The 16,680-nt window shown below is 45.0% G+C and overlaps 1 protein-coding gene across 1 annotated transcript in view; it reads left to right on the forward strand.

Moving 5' to 3' along the window:
* Positions 1 to 16,680, forward strand: part of RBM46 (RNA binding motif protein 46) — a 1,126,957-nt gene that overhangs the window by 1,016,038 nt on the left and 94,239 nt on the right. Inside the window, exon 5 of the mRNA XM_069631315.1 lies at positions 1,664 to 1,803. Coding sequence (XP_069487416.1) covers positions 1,664 to 1,779 — 116 coding nt within the window. The 3' untranslated portion in view covers positions 1,780 to 1,803. The remainder of the gene's footprint in view (positions 1 to 1,663; positions 1,804 to 16,680) is intronic.

Consider the following 16,680-nt stretch of genomic DNA (forward strand, 5'->3'; position numbering starts at 1 on the left):
TGAATTGCCTCTCAGTCATTGAAGAGGGGAGAGAAGGAGAAGAAGGTGGAGGGACTGAGGTGTTAAACTGAACAATTGACTGATCAGAGGGAGAGTTTTCAATGGAGAGTTCAGAGGAGGAGAATAATTAAAAGTCAAGAGTGTTTCCGCTAGAGGTTGGTTGTGGAGGGAGTATAATGCCCCAAACGAGTGAAGGGGATCACTGTGATGGGGAAACCCTGGTCATCTGAATAAATCTAAATAGAACACAACTGATGTACCAATGAAATTTAAACCATAACACTGATAAAGAAAAGAATTTAATTGTGGCAGTCCAAGTATATAGCAAACATGAAACTGTAAAAAGCATAAATCAAAAGAATGAGACACACATGCAAAAATTAAGCCATGGGTTGCTTTACGTTTCATTGGTACATCAGTTGTGTTCTATTTAGATTTATTCAGATGACCAGGGTTTCCCCATCAGAGTGATCCCCTTCACTTGTTTGGGGCATCCGTTCTGGCATCCGCACATCGACATTCCGGATTATTGGGATTTTTTTTTTTATTCCTTTGTGATGTGTTATTCTTTGCAGCAGTCAACAATTGAAACTAACACTTTATCACATTATGCACTTTATTCGTGTTGCACAGTTGTATGTTACATTCTTGTACATTGTACATGAACTTTAACTGATTTAGTACTCATTTTAAAAAATTCAAATTTAAATAAATAAATTCAGTATTTTATACCTTTTCCTGTTTTATGTAAGGTGATCTGTGTGGTGGACTAGGGGACCTTTCCCTTCTCGTTTGGTGGGACGATGTCCTTTTGAGTGAACCTATTCTCCATTCCGTTGGCTTGACCCCTGTTTATTAACATTAAGCACTTGGAGAACGTCAAGTAAAACTATTTCCTAGAGCATTTTAGTGTTGGCTTGAAGCACACATGTTGTCTTGACGAAGGCCAACAGGCAGCCTCAGGAAGCAAACGGCTGGTCACATCTCCTGCATGAGTGATGAGTTCAGATCTTTTGCCCCATCACATTTCATTGCAATCGAAGAAGACAATGGCACATTTTGGAAAGTAGTTGTATATTTGAGATAAGTAGTTAATATGGATAGCTGCATCATTGTGAGCTGATATTTTCACATCTTTTCCTGCAACAGCTGTGATATGTGCCCTAACTCAATTGATTAGGCCCAATTTGGAAAAACATTTGTTTATAGAACCTCTTAAGCTTCTCAGTAGATGTCCTGTGTTGCTGCTGTTCATTGAGTACTACTTGCCAATCTGTTTGAGTAATGTGTAGAGAATGCATCACGAGTCAGAAGAAACTTACTAGTAACTGATATTCTCCCCAATGGTGTGTATTCTTTTTGGATATACTCTGGTTATATGAAACCTGGGCTAGCACATATTCTACTAAGCGAAAATTCTTAATATTAAGTTTATCGTACTATGAATATATGTATATAGTCTAATGACGTGTGCTTTGTAGTACATAGGCGTACCACTTGTGGCAGCAAATTCAAAAGTGTGGATCTATAGAAAATACTTTACATGGGGAGAACTATCATTACTGGGTAACTAATGTAATCTTTTGTTCCATCTGCTACACCTCATGAATGGGAATATATCTTATAAAGCTAAGTAATAATCATATTGTTTTACATGTTTTAGGAATTGACAATGTTATGACATTACCAAGGGGCGGTGACAGGAATAAGGTTTCTACTGCTGAGAGAGGCAAGATGGATCTTGATTTTACAATCTTCAAGCCCGGCTGGGATGAATGATGGAACTTACTGGAGCCATTTATTGTAAAGTGTTATATTTTTTGACATTGTGTATTGTGCTGCCTGTCTCATCTGCATAACTGAATATTTACTTTGTTACTGTACTTGATTTTATGTTGCCTTGTGTTTGCTCAAATGGATGGCATCTTAATGACTCTCCCAATAGTCTAGATGCCTCTGTAATCATTTGTGGATGGTTCCTAAGTTCATTTTCTTTTCGCTACGAGCACATATGACCTTAAATTGACAATTTTGACAATGCAGACCGGCTTGTAGATGGATCATTCATTAATTGTTAAAGTTAAATGATCTATGAAATGTGAATGGTAAGGCTAAATTGTCCTTAACTTAGCCCTTTTTTTCTTTACCGATAACAGTGGGAATAATATATTAGTTAGTACCTGTAAACACATCAGAAACCCCCAAAGAAAACATCTGGAATTAAACATGAAATATTAGCAACAGATCAAATCTAGGCTGTAGCCATTTATTTTGCAACTGTTTAGTGTCAGTATTTCCACATAGTATCTATTTAAAAATAAACACAGACCTTTATGGTTCGAATGATAGGTATTTATTCTATTGGTATTATGAGGATTGGTTTTAGGGGCATGGCAACATGCATGCTTTGGATTGTGGGGTAGGACAGTACTTTATTGGGACTATAGTTCCTCCATCCCAAATCAAAATGGGTGACCTAGGAGCGACCTGAAGTTTTGCAAGCACTCTAGTTGCAGCATACCTCTATACGACCACCAAACACATCTGTGAGTTGCAATATGCTGATTATTTAGCCAGGAGTACCTAGTCCCATATGTAATTAGTATTATTACTATACCACACTTTACACAAAAATATCAAAATGCAGAATCAATCATAAGAGTACTAATTCTACACCCTCCTCCCCCGTCTATCCTTATACGGGTTTCATACGTCCACAGATATTACAAGACCCAATTGTTGAAATTACTTTTTCATGTAGACAGTTATTTTCAATCCCAGAATACTCAATTCAAGCAAGTTTTGAGCTCTCAATTGAAATGGATAGGTAAGGTGACCAGTTATATTCCCCATATATTGTAGAAATGTCTCACAATATAATTCCACATTTATTGGATATCCCTTCTTATCCCTACCATCCATTGTCACTGTATCACATATGCTTTTTTTTAAAAATTAATAGTGGATGATTACCACAGAAAGAAGCTATAGCCATTTTAGCTGCGATAAACTTATGTGCTATATGTTCCCCTTTAAACCTGGATCCCTCTACATGAGAAGTCCTCAAAAGTATATAGAATGGGGGTCATTCCGAGTAGGACGGTAAGGGTTAACGGTTACTGGTAACGAGACCAGTGCCGTTAAACCCTTACCGCCCTATTCCGAGTTCCCTTTGCCGGTTGGTACTTAACGCCTGCTTAAAAAACCAACCCGCAAAGGGACCTAGGAGCTAATTACGGCACCGTAATTTACGGTGCCGTAATTAGCGCCTTCCCCATTCCCATTGAGCCCTATGGGCCAGAAATGGGAATGGAGAAGGGCCCATGGTGAATGGGGAATTACCGCCCCCGCCAACCTTGGAATGGGGCGGTAATTACGCCATTCACCATGGCGGAGTTGGAAAAATACCGGCGTCAACCAAGGCGCTAATAGCGCCTTGGTTAACGCCAAGGGTCGGAAAGAGGCCCAATTTGTCTAGCAGGATCTTGGGGCCAGTAAGATCTTTAATCATTCAAATGTGCTTAGGTTGCAGCAAAGTCTGGAAAGCTGCAGTTTGGCAGCCTGGAGAGGAATCAAGGAGTGCAGCACTAGGACCACAGCGGTTTCATCTTCACGCGCATCTCTGACTGCCTGACTGGAGAACACAACAGCGTTCAAATGCACCAAGTCACACCAAAGTCAGGAAAGCTGCAGTTTGGCAAGTGAGGATAACCACCAGATGTACTGAAATTGACAGAGGTACCTATCGAAATAATAGTAGTTAGCCAGATCCAGGAAGTTTCAGAAAATTTGAATATCCTGGACTATGTCTAGATGGGTTTTAGACCTTCAAGAAGCACCAAACTAGTCTCTATCTCAGTTCTGGATCACCTGAGAGAGTGTATGGACAGAGATAACACAAGTTATCTCTTGTTGATTTGTCAGCTTTATTTGATACCATTGACCACCAAATCTTAACTGACAGATTAATCCTTTTGGCCTTACAGGCACAGTCCTTAAATAGATCCAGTCTTTTCTCACCAATCATTCCCAACAAGTCAGTCTGGGCCCCTACTTATCTCAAGGTTACCCCTGCAATGTGGTGTCCCACATGGTTCAGCCCTTTTCCCCATTCTTTTTAATCTCTTCTTCCGTACGTTTATGTGAAACCAGAGTCTCCTTTTTTAACTACGCAGATGGTACCCAGCTTGTGGTAGATTTAAAGGGGGTAATATGACTGCATCAGAAAAAATAAAATACAGCCTACTCTCTATTAAGATTGCATGGAATCTAACTCCCTAAAGGTCTACCCCTGCAAAACAGAAATGTTGCTGGTAAATGAAAAACCTAACACTTGGACAACCTCCTGTTGTCCAACTCCTTTGGTACATGCCTGAACCCCTAACCCTGTTGTTAAGAATTTAGGTATCCACCTTGATCATGAGCTCATTTTAAAGAGCCAAACCTCCTCAGTAACTAAAACCTGCTTCATGTTACTATGAAAAATCAGATATATCCTTCAGTTCCTTTCCTTCCCTCACCCGGTAATGGTCATAAACTCCTTCTTCTCCTACCTTTTGGATTATGGAAATGGCTGTTATTGTGGACTCCCAAAACATGCTACCATCCGACTTCAGAGAGTGCAAAATTCAACAACTAGATAAATAATGAAACTTAAGAAACATGATCATATCAGTTCAACACTGCGATCCCTTTACTGGTTGGCAGTCGAGAAGCAGATTATTTTTAAAAGATGTGTATTGTTCATAAAACTCTCCACCATCCAACAGCTACTTTGGTATCATCTAAAGTTGCTCTCTACACACCCAGCCGTTCCCTGGGATCTGCACTTGAAAGGAAACTAATTTTCCCAAAATATCAGAAAGAAAGGCAGGGTGGCAGTACTTTCTTAGTCCAGGCATCAATAATTTGGAACTCACTTCCAGCTTCACTTGGCAATACGACCAATCTCTCCTCCTTCAGGAAACATCTTAAAACGTACCTATTTGTGTGAGTCATCAGCGGTTCTCGTTGTAAAGGACAAACACTAGCAGTAACAGCCTTCTCGGTAGCGTCATGACACCTTCGGGCAATTTGCTGTGCTTTATAAAATTCATATAAAATAACATTTCTTTATTCTAAGTCATCAATTGCTAAAATGTGCATGGGAAGTACATAAAACATCCCGGTTCTAATATGGAAGTTCAGATAGCCTCATTATACTTTGAGGAGAACAGTGGGACCTAAAAACTTGATCACAATCCCACTTAAGCCCACATCAGGGAGACAGCTAGTACTATATAAAGAAAACATAAGATGTTTATTAGTTAATGCCAGATCCGAAGTGGTACATGCAGGGTACATTTTTAACGCTATTACCCTCAACCAAGCTGACTTGATTTGTATTAGAGAGACTTGGTTTAATGAATTTATGTAACATATATTAGATATTATTTTATCCGATCGATATAGAATATTTCAACAGGACACTGTGAGGAAAGTGGCAGGGGGCTACCCATTATCGTGACAAACTAGTTTAAATGTTCAGAAATTGAATTGGAAAAATGTGGCTTCCTTGAATGTATTTAATTGAAATTGCATACATAAGGCTTTCAAGCCCCGGCAGGGGGGCGGACATATCGCTGGGCCTCGGTGAGGGCTGCGGTTCATTAACGATCATGTCTGCCCAGCCCCCCCACCCCTGCCACAACCGGGGGGTGAAAGCCAAAAGAAACTAAGCCCCCTTTTCCATTTCTATGGCGGCGGCCAAGCAGGTGTTGCGGCAGACCAGAGCTCAAAGCTCCAGTCCGACAGGTAACTGTGGAGGGAGGAAGGGGATGGGGGAGAGGTTTTGTTTGGTTTGGAGGGGTTGCGGGGTGGGGAGACAACAGGTCGAGGCTCCCTGTTGCCTCCTAAATAAAAAGAATGGCGCCAACCAGGGAATATTCTCACCCTCTGTTCCAGCCACCTGATAAGCCAATGGCCTTTCTCCGGGTGAGAATCCCTACAGATTTTTGTTATATACACCCAATGTACCAGAGAGCGCTATCTCTGAGGAGAGCAGAATGCAAGATTTATATGAAATCTGGCAAACAGCAAGTGGTCTTGACACGTCCCCAGAACTGGAATTTGGAAAGCCTGAACCAGGAGAACATGCTGACTCTTCCTATCATCATCTTATGTCAAGGATTTGGGTTGGATAAGGCCCTTTTTACCATATGACCAAGACAACCTAATGGACATTCTGGACAAGGGTCCTCAGACTGATCCCATTTTGCCCTTTCATGTGGCACTTCAAAAAAGGGTGGCTAGGAACTGGGAGACTCCGGAGTCAAATTCGGCAGTCGACAAGAACTTCACAAAAAAATACGGCCCCTCCAGTAGAAGACCCTGACTACCTTTTCGAAATACCCCACTTCGGAGAGTCTGGTGGTGCAGGCAGCTATGGCTACTTCAAAACAGGCAGCGTACCCTACCACCCCTCCTGATAGGGACAATAAGCACATAGATGGATGGGCGAGGAAGGTATTTTCCGCAGGGAGCATGGCACTGAAATCTGCCAACTCCACTTGTGCCCTCACAAAGTTTTTGTATACTCTGTGGGACTGTATCTCCATGGCGGCAGAGCATATTCCCGAAGGGGAAGACAGAGACGTCTTCTTAGCAATTGTTAGGGACGGCAAATAAACTATGTGTGAGTCTCTTCAATCAGGGTTGGATTCTGCAGTTAGCATCAGCAGATCCATGGCTACCAGCACTGTGCAGTCTAGGCTTCTCAGCGTGCCTTTTGACAGGTCTCATCTTTTTTGGCAACAAGGCTGACGAGAGCTTTAAGTTGCAGACCTCAAAGACGGCAGCCAAATCTTTAGGCACCTCTATTAGGCAACCTCAGCCTTTTCGACCTAGAGGGCAACCGTGAAGGGGTAGATCTTTTTGCTACTACTCCTCAGTTGGAAGGGTGAGAGGAATGGCCAGTCAAAGGGGCCGAAGAAGGTTTCCTCGTGGTGGACGAGGTAGAGGTGCAAAGCCAGCTCAAGCAGCAGCCTCCTTACTATCTTACTGCAACAGCCGCCACAAAACCACTCTGAGGTCTTCAGCCACAGTTCACCAGTGGGGGGCAGACTGTCTCAGCATCTGCAAGAATGGCAAGACATGACTTCAGATGCTTGGGCTTTGGAAACTATAGCCCACGGTTATTGCCTTCCTTTTATAAGAAGACCTCAGAACAATCCACCAGTGAACCACTCTTTGAGGATTACAGATCCGCTCCTTGTGCAGGAGATTTTAACCCTGCTAGAGAAAGGTGCTATAGAACCAGTACCTGTAGCGGAGAGGAACAAGGGATGGTATTCTCCATAATGTTTTATTCCCAAAAAGGACGGAGGACTGAGATCCATCTTGGACTTGAGATAGTAGAACAAGTTCCTCAGGAAGGACAAGTTCAAGATGGTCACACTTTCTCAGATCCCTTCAGGCCTTCCAATTCCATGATTGGTTGATGTCATTGGACCTTCAGGATGCTTATTTTCATGTGCCAATCCATCTCAAGCACAGAAAATACCTGAGTTTCGCGGTTGGCGGTTCTCATTTTCAGTTTCGAGTTCTGCCATTCGAGCTGACCTCCACTCGAGGGTTTCCACCAAACTGATGGCGGTAGTGGCAGCAAGCCTCAGGAGAGGGGGGATTCACTCTACCCCTACCTGGATGATTGACTGATCAGGGCGCGTTCTCTCAAACAAGCTCCAGATCATCTCAAAGTCACCTGCCACTCTCTTCACAGACTGGGCTTCTCCCTCAATTGCAAGAAGTCCATTATGACACCTTCCCAAAAGCTCCAGTACATTGGAGCTGGACTAGACACATCCTTGGGAAAGAGCTCGCCACCCGAGGTGAGGGCTCAAGACATTCTTCAGATGGTTACCAAATTTCATAGTGCCCAGAATCTTCCAGGCTTCGATTTTTTGAGATTGCTCGGCCTCATGGCATCCTGCATTTTTCTGGTGCCAGAGGCCCGCCTGAGAATGAGATCCCTACAATGGTCCCAATTCTCAGGAAAGATGTCGACCGATTTCAGATTCCATCCAAATTCTTACAGGACCTTCTGTGGTGGGCTTCCGAGGAAAATATTCTGAAGGGAGAACCTTTTTGGCAACCATGGCCGGAGATTATACTAGTGACAGACGCCTCACTCACGGGGGTGGGGATCCCATGCCAACGATCAGACAACCAGCAGTCGTTAGTCTCCATCAGAGTCCAAACTACACATCAATCTTTTGGAGCTGAGGGCAATCAGACTAGCGCTGAAGTCCTTCCTGCCCTCTGTCCGGGGAAAGAACCTCCTGATAATGAAAAACAACACAGTGGCCATACACTATCTCAACAAGAGAGGAGGTGTAGGGGCACTACCACTGTGCAGAGAGGAAATGCAGCTCTGGTATTGGGCAAGTCAAGAAGGAATCTCCTTATTGGCAGTTCACCTAGCCGGAGAGAAAAACACAGCGGCGGATGCTCTGAGCAGGCAGAGCACAGTTTCTCACTGGTGGGAACCAGCTCAGGAAGTCCTTCAAAAGATCTTCATCTTTTGGAGAACCCCTCAAGTGGATCTGTTTGCGACCGGTGTCAACCGGAATTGCGAACTGAACTGCTCCAGGGAATTTCCTCCAAGAGGAGCTCTAGGAGATGCGTTCGTGGCGCTGTCCGTTTTTCCTCCGGTCCCCGCCATTCCTCATGTAATCAGGAAGTTGAGAATGTTTGGGAAACACATGATCCTAATTGCCCCGGTTTGGGCCAGGAGGTTGTGCTAACCGGACCTTCTGGACATGTCCATCTGTCCTCCGATGCATCGTCCACAAAGAGAGGTCCTTCTCTCTCTCTCTCTCTCTCTCTCTCTCTCTCTCTCTCTCTCTCTCTCCCTCTCTCTCTCTCTCTCTCTCTCTCTCTCTCTCTCTCTCTCTCTCTCTCTCTCTCTCTCTCTCTCTCTCTCTACAGAGAGAGAGAGAGAGAGAGAGGAGGGTCAGGTTCTCCATCCAGAGATCCAGAGGTCAAAACTCTCAACCTTCACGCTTGGTTTCTGAAAGGCTGATATACAATGATAGGGACCTCACGGATGACGTGATGGAGGTGTTGCTTTCGGCCACATCTTTGTACCGTTGCCGTTGGAATACGTTTTGCAACTGGTGCAAAAAAAAAGAATGTTGATCCTTTTCTGTATAAAACTCTGGATGTCCTTTCCTTCCTTCTATCATTAGCTAATTTGGGCCTTCAGATAGGTACCATCAAAGGCTACTTGACAGCGTTATCGATCTTTAAGCACTCTTCGGAGGAATGCTGCTACTTCAAAATGGCACTGGTGACTCAATTTTTAAAGGGCCTCACTAATGTGTTCCCTCCATCTCCCTTCCATGTTCCAGTTTGGGACCTCAATCTAGTTTTTAAATTCCTGATGTGTGCTCCTTTTGAACCTCTGCACACATGTCCGCTAAGGTTGTTAACCTTTAAGACAATCCTATTGAGAGCTATAACATCAGCCCGCAGAGTGAGCGAGTTGCAGGCACTTTCATGCAAGCCACCCTTTACCGTCTTCCACAAGGACAGGGTTGTTTTGAAGGTCAAACCTTCCTTTTTACCAAAAGTCATTTCAGACTTTCATTTGAGTCAGAAAATTGTTTTGCCTTCCTTCTATCCTCCACCTCATCCTGGTAAGCAACAGGAAAGACTCCATAGGTTGGACCCTAGGATGCCGCTAAGCTTTTACATCTCCAGAATGTGCAAATTGAGAGTTGATGACCAACTTTTTATCGGTTACACAGGACATAAGCTAGGTCAGGCTGTTTCCAAACAGACTTTGTCTAGGTGGATAACCCTCACGATATCAGAATGCCACAGGCTAGCAGGTAAAGACCCACCTGAGGTTTGAGAGCCCATTCCACCAGAGGCATGGGTACATCTACAGCCCTTCAAAGGGGTGTTCCAATTAGAAATATCTGTGAGGCTGCAACGTGGTCTTCCATCCACACGTTTACAAAACATTACTGTCTGGATGCTTCCCATGCTCATGATGGTACATTTGGCAAAGCAGTAATTTGCTCTGCCCTTGAAAATGTGTACATTGTAATTCTGCACCCTCCTCCTATTAATACTGCTTTGGGAGTCTGTCAAAGATGAGGAGGAGGTGGGAGGACACAATCCATTCAAAGAGCAGGTTACTTACCCCTGGTAACGTTCTTTCGACTGGATGTTCCTCCCGCGTATTCTTCATCGCCCTCCCAACCTACCCCTGTGTAGTATTTCCCATGCTATTACAGCTTCCGTTCCACCAAGGCTGAGTACTATCATGCACATATGTATGGGCATTTCTGCTGCAAGAGGAGGGGCAAAACAGAACTCAGGTCATAGGGTAAAGAGGGCCTACTCCAACCCAAATACCTGACATAAGATGACAATAGGAAGAGTCAGCATGTTTTCCTGGTTCAAGCTTTCCGAATTCAAGTTCTGGGAAGGTGTCAACCCCACCTGTGGTTGGCCAGATTTCATATAAATCTTGCATTCTGCTCTCCTCAGAGATAAAGCTCTCTGGTACATTGGGTGTACTGTATTGTAACCCAAATGGTGCTTCCTCATTCTCAGAATGTTCCTCCTCGTCAAAAATAGAAGTAAGGGACTTGAAAAGTCCTTCTTTGGGAGAGGAGCATAAACTTTGTCTGGTTTTGAAACCACAGGCTTCAGCGTTGTCGAAGTTAGCGACATTTTCTTTGTCGACGGCAATGTATGAGGAGCACTAGGCGCAGACGGCACAGCTGGCAAACGTGGCGAAGACTTTGAGGGCTTAACAGGTGGCGAGGGCCTGGTCGGCGTCAAAGGCACTGCCGGCGCCGAAGGTGTCGACAGTGTCAACGACCTTGACTTATCACCATGTTTCTTGTGATCCTTGGTCTTCTCAGATGGGGATTAGGTCTTTTACCCGGGCTCGAGGGCACGCACATTTTTGACCGAGACCTCTCCTTTCCAGCATCATCCGAAGGCACTGTCGGAGCATGGCTTTGTTTATCAAATATTTTCAACATCTGCACCCTGAAGGCTTCCCATTCAGCTTCTGTCGAATTTTTTGAAGGGCATGCAACCCTTTCAGGGGAATCGTCAAAGAAGAAGTTGACGAAGGTGACCATCGGTGCCTCCTCTTCGACTACTTCGAAGACAAGGAAGAGTGGTGGGAACCACTCCTCGACCTAGAACCCTTGGCCTTCTTCCTCCGAGGAGAGGCTTCCCCTGACTCGTCGTCGAAGGCCTAGCAGTTTGGGGAGGTCGCTTTTTTTTTTTTTTTTCTACCTTCAGTTTCCCCTTCCATTCCTTCAAGGCATTTACTGTCATGGACTGGCACTTGGAACACTCTGTAGTATCGTGGCTCTCCCCGAGGCACCACAGGCAGATGCGATGCGGGTCAGTAAGTAGCATTTTCCATTCCCAATCTCTGCATTTCATAAAGCCGGACTTTGACGGAGTCGAAGACATATTTCGATGATTTTTGTAACGTATACCACAGAAGAGGCGCCGAATTTGACTCGAAGCAAGTGCTAACGCGGAAAAACTGAAGTAAGGCCAATGGGCGCTGCGCAAGCTATACATACCCTTCCATGACATCACCCTCGACAGATGCCTCCGAGGGACATCGACTCGACACCATTGACGCATAGCACAGTCTGTCGTAAAAAAAATTCTGAAGCAGCTGAAGCTGGACATTACATTGTGAAAGATGAGGAATACGTGAGGCGAACATCCAGTCGAATTAACGTTACCAGGGGTAAGTAACTTGTTCTTCTTTTGCATTTGAACTTGGGGAAGGGAAACCCCTAAATCTTCCTTTTGAAGGGAACTGTGATGTTTGCGAGTCTACAAGAAGGTAACTTCATAGTTGATGCAGTCCTTGTTGAACAGACTTTGTTAAATGTTAATTGGAAAACTTTAACTTCATGGAGCTCCAGCAACCTTTCAAACGTTAATGGATAACATCTTACAACCCTGTTGTGATTTCTATGGGGCATCTATTGATGATACTGTGATCCAATTTTACCGACACAAAATGGTCGCAATGACCAAAAGTTCTAAAAATGCTACCACCAAAGATTCGAACACCAAAAGTTCGAACCTTTGGTGGTCGCATTGTAAAAAAAAAAACAGGGGCTGCGGGGGTGTCCCCCGCATCGGCACACTCACTATACTTCATGGTATAGTAAGCGAGGGTTGCAGGGGCCACCCCCGCAGCTTTCCGTTTTAAAAAAATAATAATAAACGGGGGCTGCAGGGGTGTCCTCCACATTGCCCGCTCACTACACTTCATCGTATAGTGAGCGGGGGACACCCCCGCAGCCTTCCAAAAGGTCCTTGTGGCACCGGTTCCCGATCACGGAAGTGAAAGGGAACTGGCGCTGCAGGAACCCAGCATGAAGATGAAGGTAAGTGGGGTTTGTCTATGTTGGGGGTGTGAGTGGGGGTGTGCTGAGGGTGTCGGTGTGAGGGTTGTTATGGGTGTGTTGTGTGTGTGGTTGTGAGTATGTATGTGTGTTCGCATGAGAAAGGTGCAAACTTTTGGTAGTTCGCACCTTTCTCATGCGAACGTTTCGGCCGCGGCTGAATCACTTTGTTTCGCTAGAAACACAGGCTTGAACCGCTGGTGTAAGCCCGCGTTCCAAGCCGCCTGACGGCCGGCTACCCCGCCGCCATCTTCCCCCATCCCGTCCCCTTTTTCATTTTTAACCCCCCCTCCCCAAACCCACAATTGACCTTATTGCGGCAGCCGCACCTTCCTCTCTGCTCAGAGCGACCACCATGGAAAGGGAAGAGAGGCCCCTCTTCCCTTTCCATAGCGGCCATGTTGGTAAAGGATTTCCCTACGTACAACGGGACACCGCACGCGCCCGCTTGTAGGAAGGACCATCCTTTATTTTAGCACCCCGGGTTGCTGCTCTGGTAACCTGGAGTGCTAATGGCCTTAACACGCGCTCTGACCGGCCGGATCAGGTGTTAACGCCACATTATGGGAACTTTGAGAAAAGCAGGTGTAAGCTAATCTTAGGAAATGTAAGCTAGCTCCATCAGCCGTTAAATACCTTTGAGTTATTGTAGGTAATGGTAGTGTCCAACCCCAGCAGGAAAAACTTTGAGCAGTCCTTGAAGCCCCCCTACCAAAACGAGGAGAAATTTAAGTGCTTTTTTGGGATTATAGGTTATTATAAGCGATTAATTCGAAATTTACTAGCAAAAGCGCTTGACTGACTGATACATTGAAAAATGCTGAACCCCAGAAAATCAAATGGGGAAATAGAGGATAACATCTGTTATAACACTCTGAAACCGATTTTATGTCAACGTCCCATTTTAAAAGTGGCACATTTTTCGAAAGATTGTATTCTTCAAACAAATACCCCTTTGACAGGATTGGGTGCTATCTTATCTCAAGATCATAATGGGCTAGAGCATCCCATACTTTACATCTGTCGGAAACTGTTCCCTATGGAGAGATATTATTCAGTCATTGAATTAGAAACTTTAGCCATCAAGTGTACCATTCTCCCTCTTAAATACTATCTCCTAGGATGAACATTCAGAATGATTACAGATCATTCTCAACTACTGTGGATTAGCCAGAGGAAAGAATCCAACCCTAGAGTTGTGCAATGGTTCTTGGACCTTCAGCCATATTGCTTCTCAGTGGAACATTGAAATGGTCAAGAGCAAGGAAATGTAGATTACCTTTAGAGATTCTCCTGTGAAGCTCAAGGTTCCACCACACATTGGGGAAGGGTATGTGAGAAGCCTGAGGGTATTCTCACATCTACTCCCCCAGGATCCTCTGTTCTGGACGCTGGGGCTGACAAGCGAGGGAAGACTACCTGAATGGAGGGTCCTTGGGGATTAGCAAGAGGGTACCTGATGGCGAGACATGGTATCCCCCCTTTCCTGACAATAACTTGTCCTTCCCCTCCTTTAGCCTTTATGGGCTATTGTCAGTCTAATTCCATTGACCCTTACACAAACCACTTTAGCACTAAGAAGAAGAAGAAGAAGAGGCAACTAGGAGTAATGCAGATTACCCTTTGCAAAACTGACTTTGGTACTGTGACGAAGAAGAGGTGATTAGAGGCCTCTAGCTATCAGAGTCAGGTAGGTCACTTTAATAGGTACAGGCAAGGTCAGGAAATTGAGGGTGATTTGAATTACTTGCAACCCATTAATAATCAGGGAGTGTATAAAAGGGCAGCAGCAGGACTCTGAGCAGGAGGAGACTCGTAAGGAGAAGCAGCCGTGGTGGTCTAGGAGGAGCCAAGACGCCAGCAGGAGACCCGGAGGACTCGTGGGACCCAGAGGAGCTGGGCGGTGCTTTTTCCCCCGAGGCCAGGGTATCTCTCCAGGTTTGAGACTGGCAGCAGGAGCTGTTGGTGAATGCGGAGCCCCGAGGAGGAAGTCTGCGTGTGAATGCCAGTGATGGAGGTGCTGCTGTAATCCAGAGAGAGGACGAAAGAGCGAGAAGCCGTGAGGCTCGCATCTGTGAGCGTTCCCGCTTTCTGAGAGAAAGAGAGTAGGAAGCTGAAGGAGCCACTGGAACCTGATACAAGGTTATAGGAGTGTCAGAGAAAGATTTTAACGGTCCGGAAACCGTTAACAAACTTCAGTGAGTAATGAACTGCAACGCAGTACAGAAAAAGCATATATCGAATACCGCAGTGAATGGAAATAATGTATTGAACAAAATAACACTGAATTAACATTTATTGAATACCGAACTAAACAGGAGAAGCACAATGAACGTAATAAGGCAACTTTTGAATAATGAGCTGCTGTTTGAAATCCTGAATAATGAATGTCAGAAAGAGTCTGAGGCTTTGACTTTAAGGTTAAATGTGGCGAATACTTTAGCAAGAAGGGTTGAAGTAGCCTACCCAAGTGAAATTGAATCATGTTACTTTCTTGCTAAAGGAACACCTCAAGAAATATTTGAACTTATAAACCATTGAACATCAGCTGGGGATAAACCTTTGGGTGCTTGACCTGTGATGGGTGGGTGGACCGTGTAGACTGACAACTGTGCAGTTGGGTTTTCATGTGTCAACTTTGTTAACATCAAGCATCAAGTTACACCAAGGCAATTGGCTTCTGGTTGCGTGAACTGTGATGGGTGGACCATGCGGTTCGACAACTGTGCCCAGACCAGAGACCACAAAAGGGTTGACAAGTGGTGAGAGGTGTGAAGTTTTGGTGGTATTAACCAAAGGAGGGGTCAAATGCACCCTATGTTTTTCTGAGAACTGGTGAAGCAACTATTTTGAGGGTGACTCTTGGGGAAGGGAACCCTGAGAGGTAAAGTCTGGAGAATCTTTGTCTTGGGGAAGTGAGTCCCGTGACAACAACATTGTATGAACTTTTCTATTGCATTTGACCTACCTTGGGGAAGGGAAACCCCTAAATCTTCCTTTTGAAGGGAACTGTAATGTTAATTGGAAAACTTTAACTTCTCAGAGATCTGAATTGGCATTCTGTTTTAGAACACTGATTTTGGTAGAGAACATTTCCCCACTAGTTTTGTTATAGTTCTGAGGACAGCATAGGGTTTTGACACAGACAGACCTTTGCTTTTGGACTTCCTGGCATAGACTTTCCTTAGTTTCTTTAGGCAGGGAAATCCCACCATAGTATAGGGTTAGTTAGGTGTTACACCATCCTGAATATTAATAAAGTTGTTGAAGCTACAATTAAGTTGTCTGTGCCCCACAACAGGTATTGCAGAACAATCCATACGTTCAAAGGATCCGACCTGTTCATAAAGAACAGAATATGATCTGGCGTAAAGTGTGCCTCAACCTTAATTTGTTGCTTCCCTTGGTAAGTCTGGTCTATTTGAATGATTCATTGGGCCTCATTACACGGTAGGCGGTAAGATACCGCCTTTACCGGCATGGCACTAACAATGTGTCCGCGTAGGCAAGAGGCCGCTAATTGCGTGCCATTACGAGTACGCGGGCACGAGCTTAGCGCCATGCCGTTAATGACCCTATCACCATGCCGGTAAATACCCCGTAAAGACCCTTAGCGGCACCGATGAAAGCACTGATAGCACTTCCCACCTCCTGCAACTCGGCATTAGCAGTGACCGCTATTAGCGGTCACCGTATATAAGCGGAACCGGAAGTAGCGTCATCGCACAGGAACGGGAAATAGCACGGCAGCCATCTTTAAAAACACAATCCATTGCCTTCCTCTACCCCCAGTATCTGCATCCACACCAGTCCAATACAAAATCACCCAAGACCCCCTGACAATGCCCAAGGCAATCAAAAAAGGAGCGGAGCGGCAGCAGAAGGAGCGATTCACCAATGAAGAGCTCATCATGCTCACTGACACGCTTGCCGCCAACGCGGATGTGGTGTTTGCAAATGACATGCAACGTCTCACCCTAATAAAAAAAAAGGCAATCTGGGCAGAGGTGGCCCAGAAAGTTAGTGCGGTGGCCACCACCCCCGCACTGTGAAAGATTGCAGGAAGCGGTGGGATGATCTCCGCCTCCGTGTACGCAGCATACTGGCTGCCAACCAGAACCTGGCCATGGCCACAGGAGGCGGTGGAGGATCCCCTATCAAACTGATGGAGTGGGAGGAGACCTGCATGAGCACCATAGGTGTGGAATCCATAGAGGTAGTCGGTGAAATTGTG

This window comes from Ambystoma mexicanum, chromosome 6q (genome assembly GCF_040938575.1).
Source record: "Ambystoma mexicanum isolate Mex_15411 chromosome 6q, UKY_AmexF1_1, whole genome shotgun sequence".
In the NCBI taxonomy this organism is placed as follows: Eukaryota; Metazoa; Chordata; class Amphibia; order Caudata; family Ambystomatidae; genus Ambystoma; species Ambystoma mexicanum.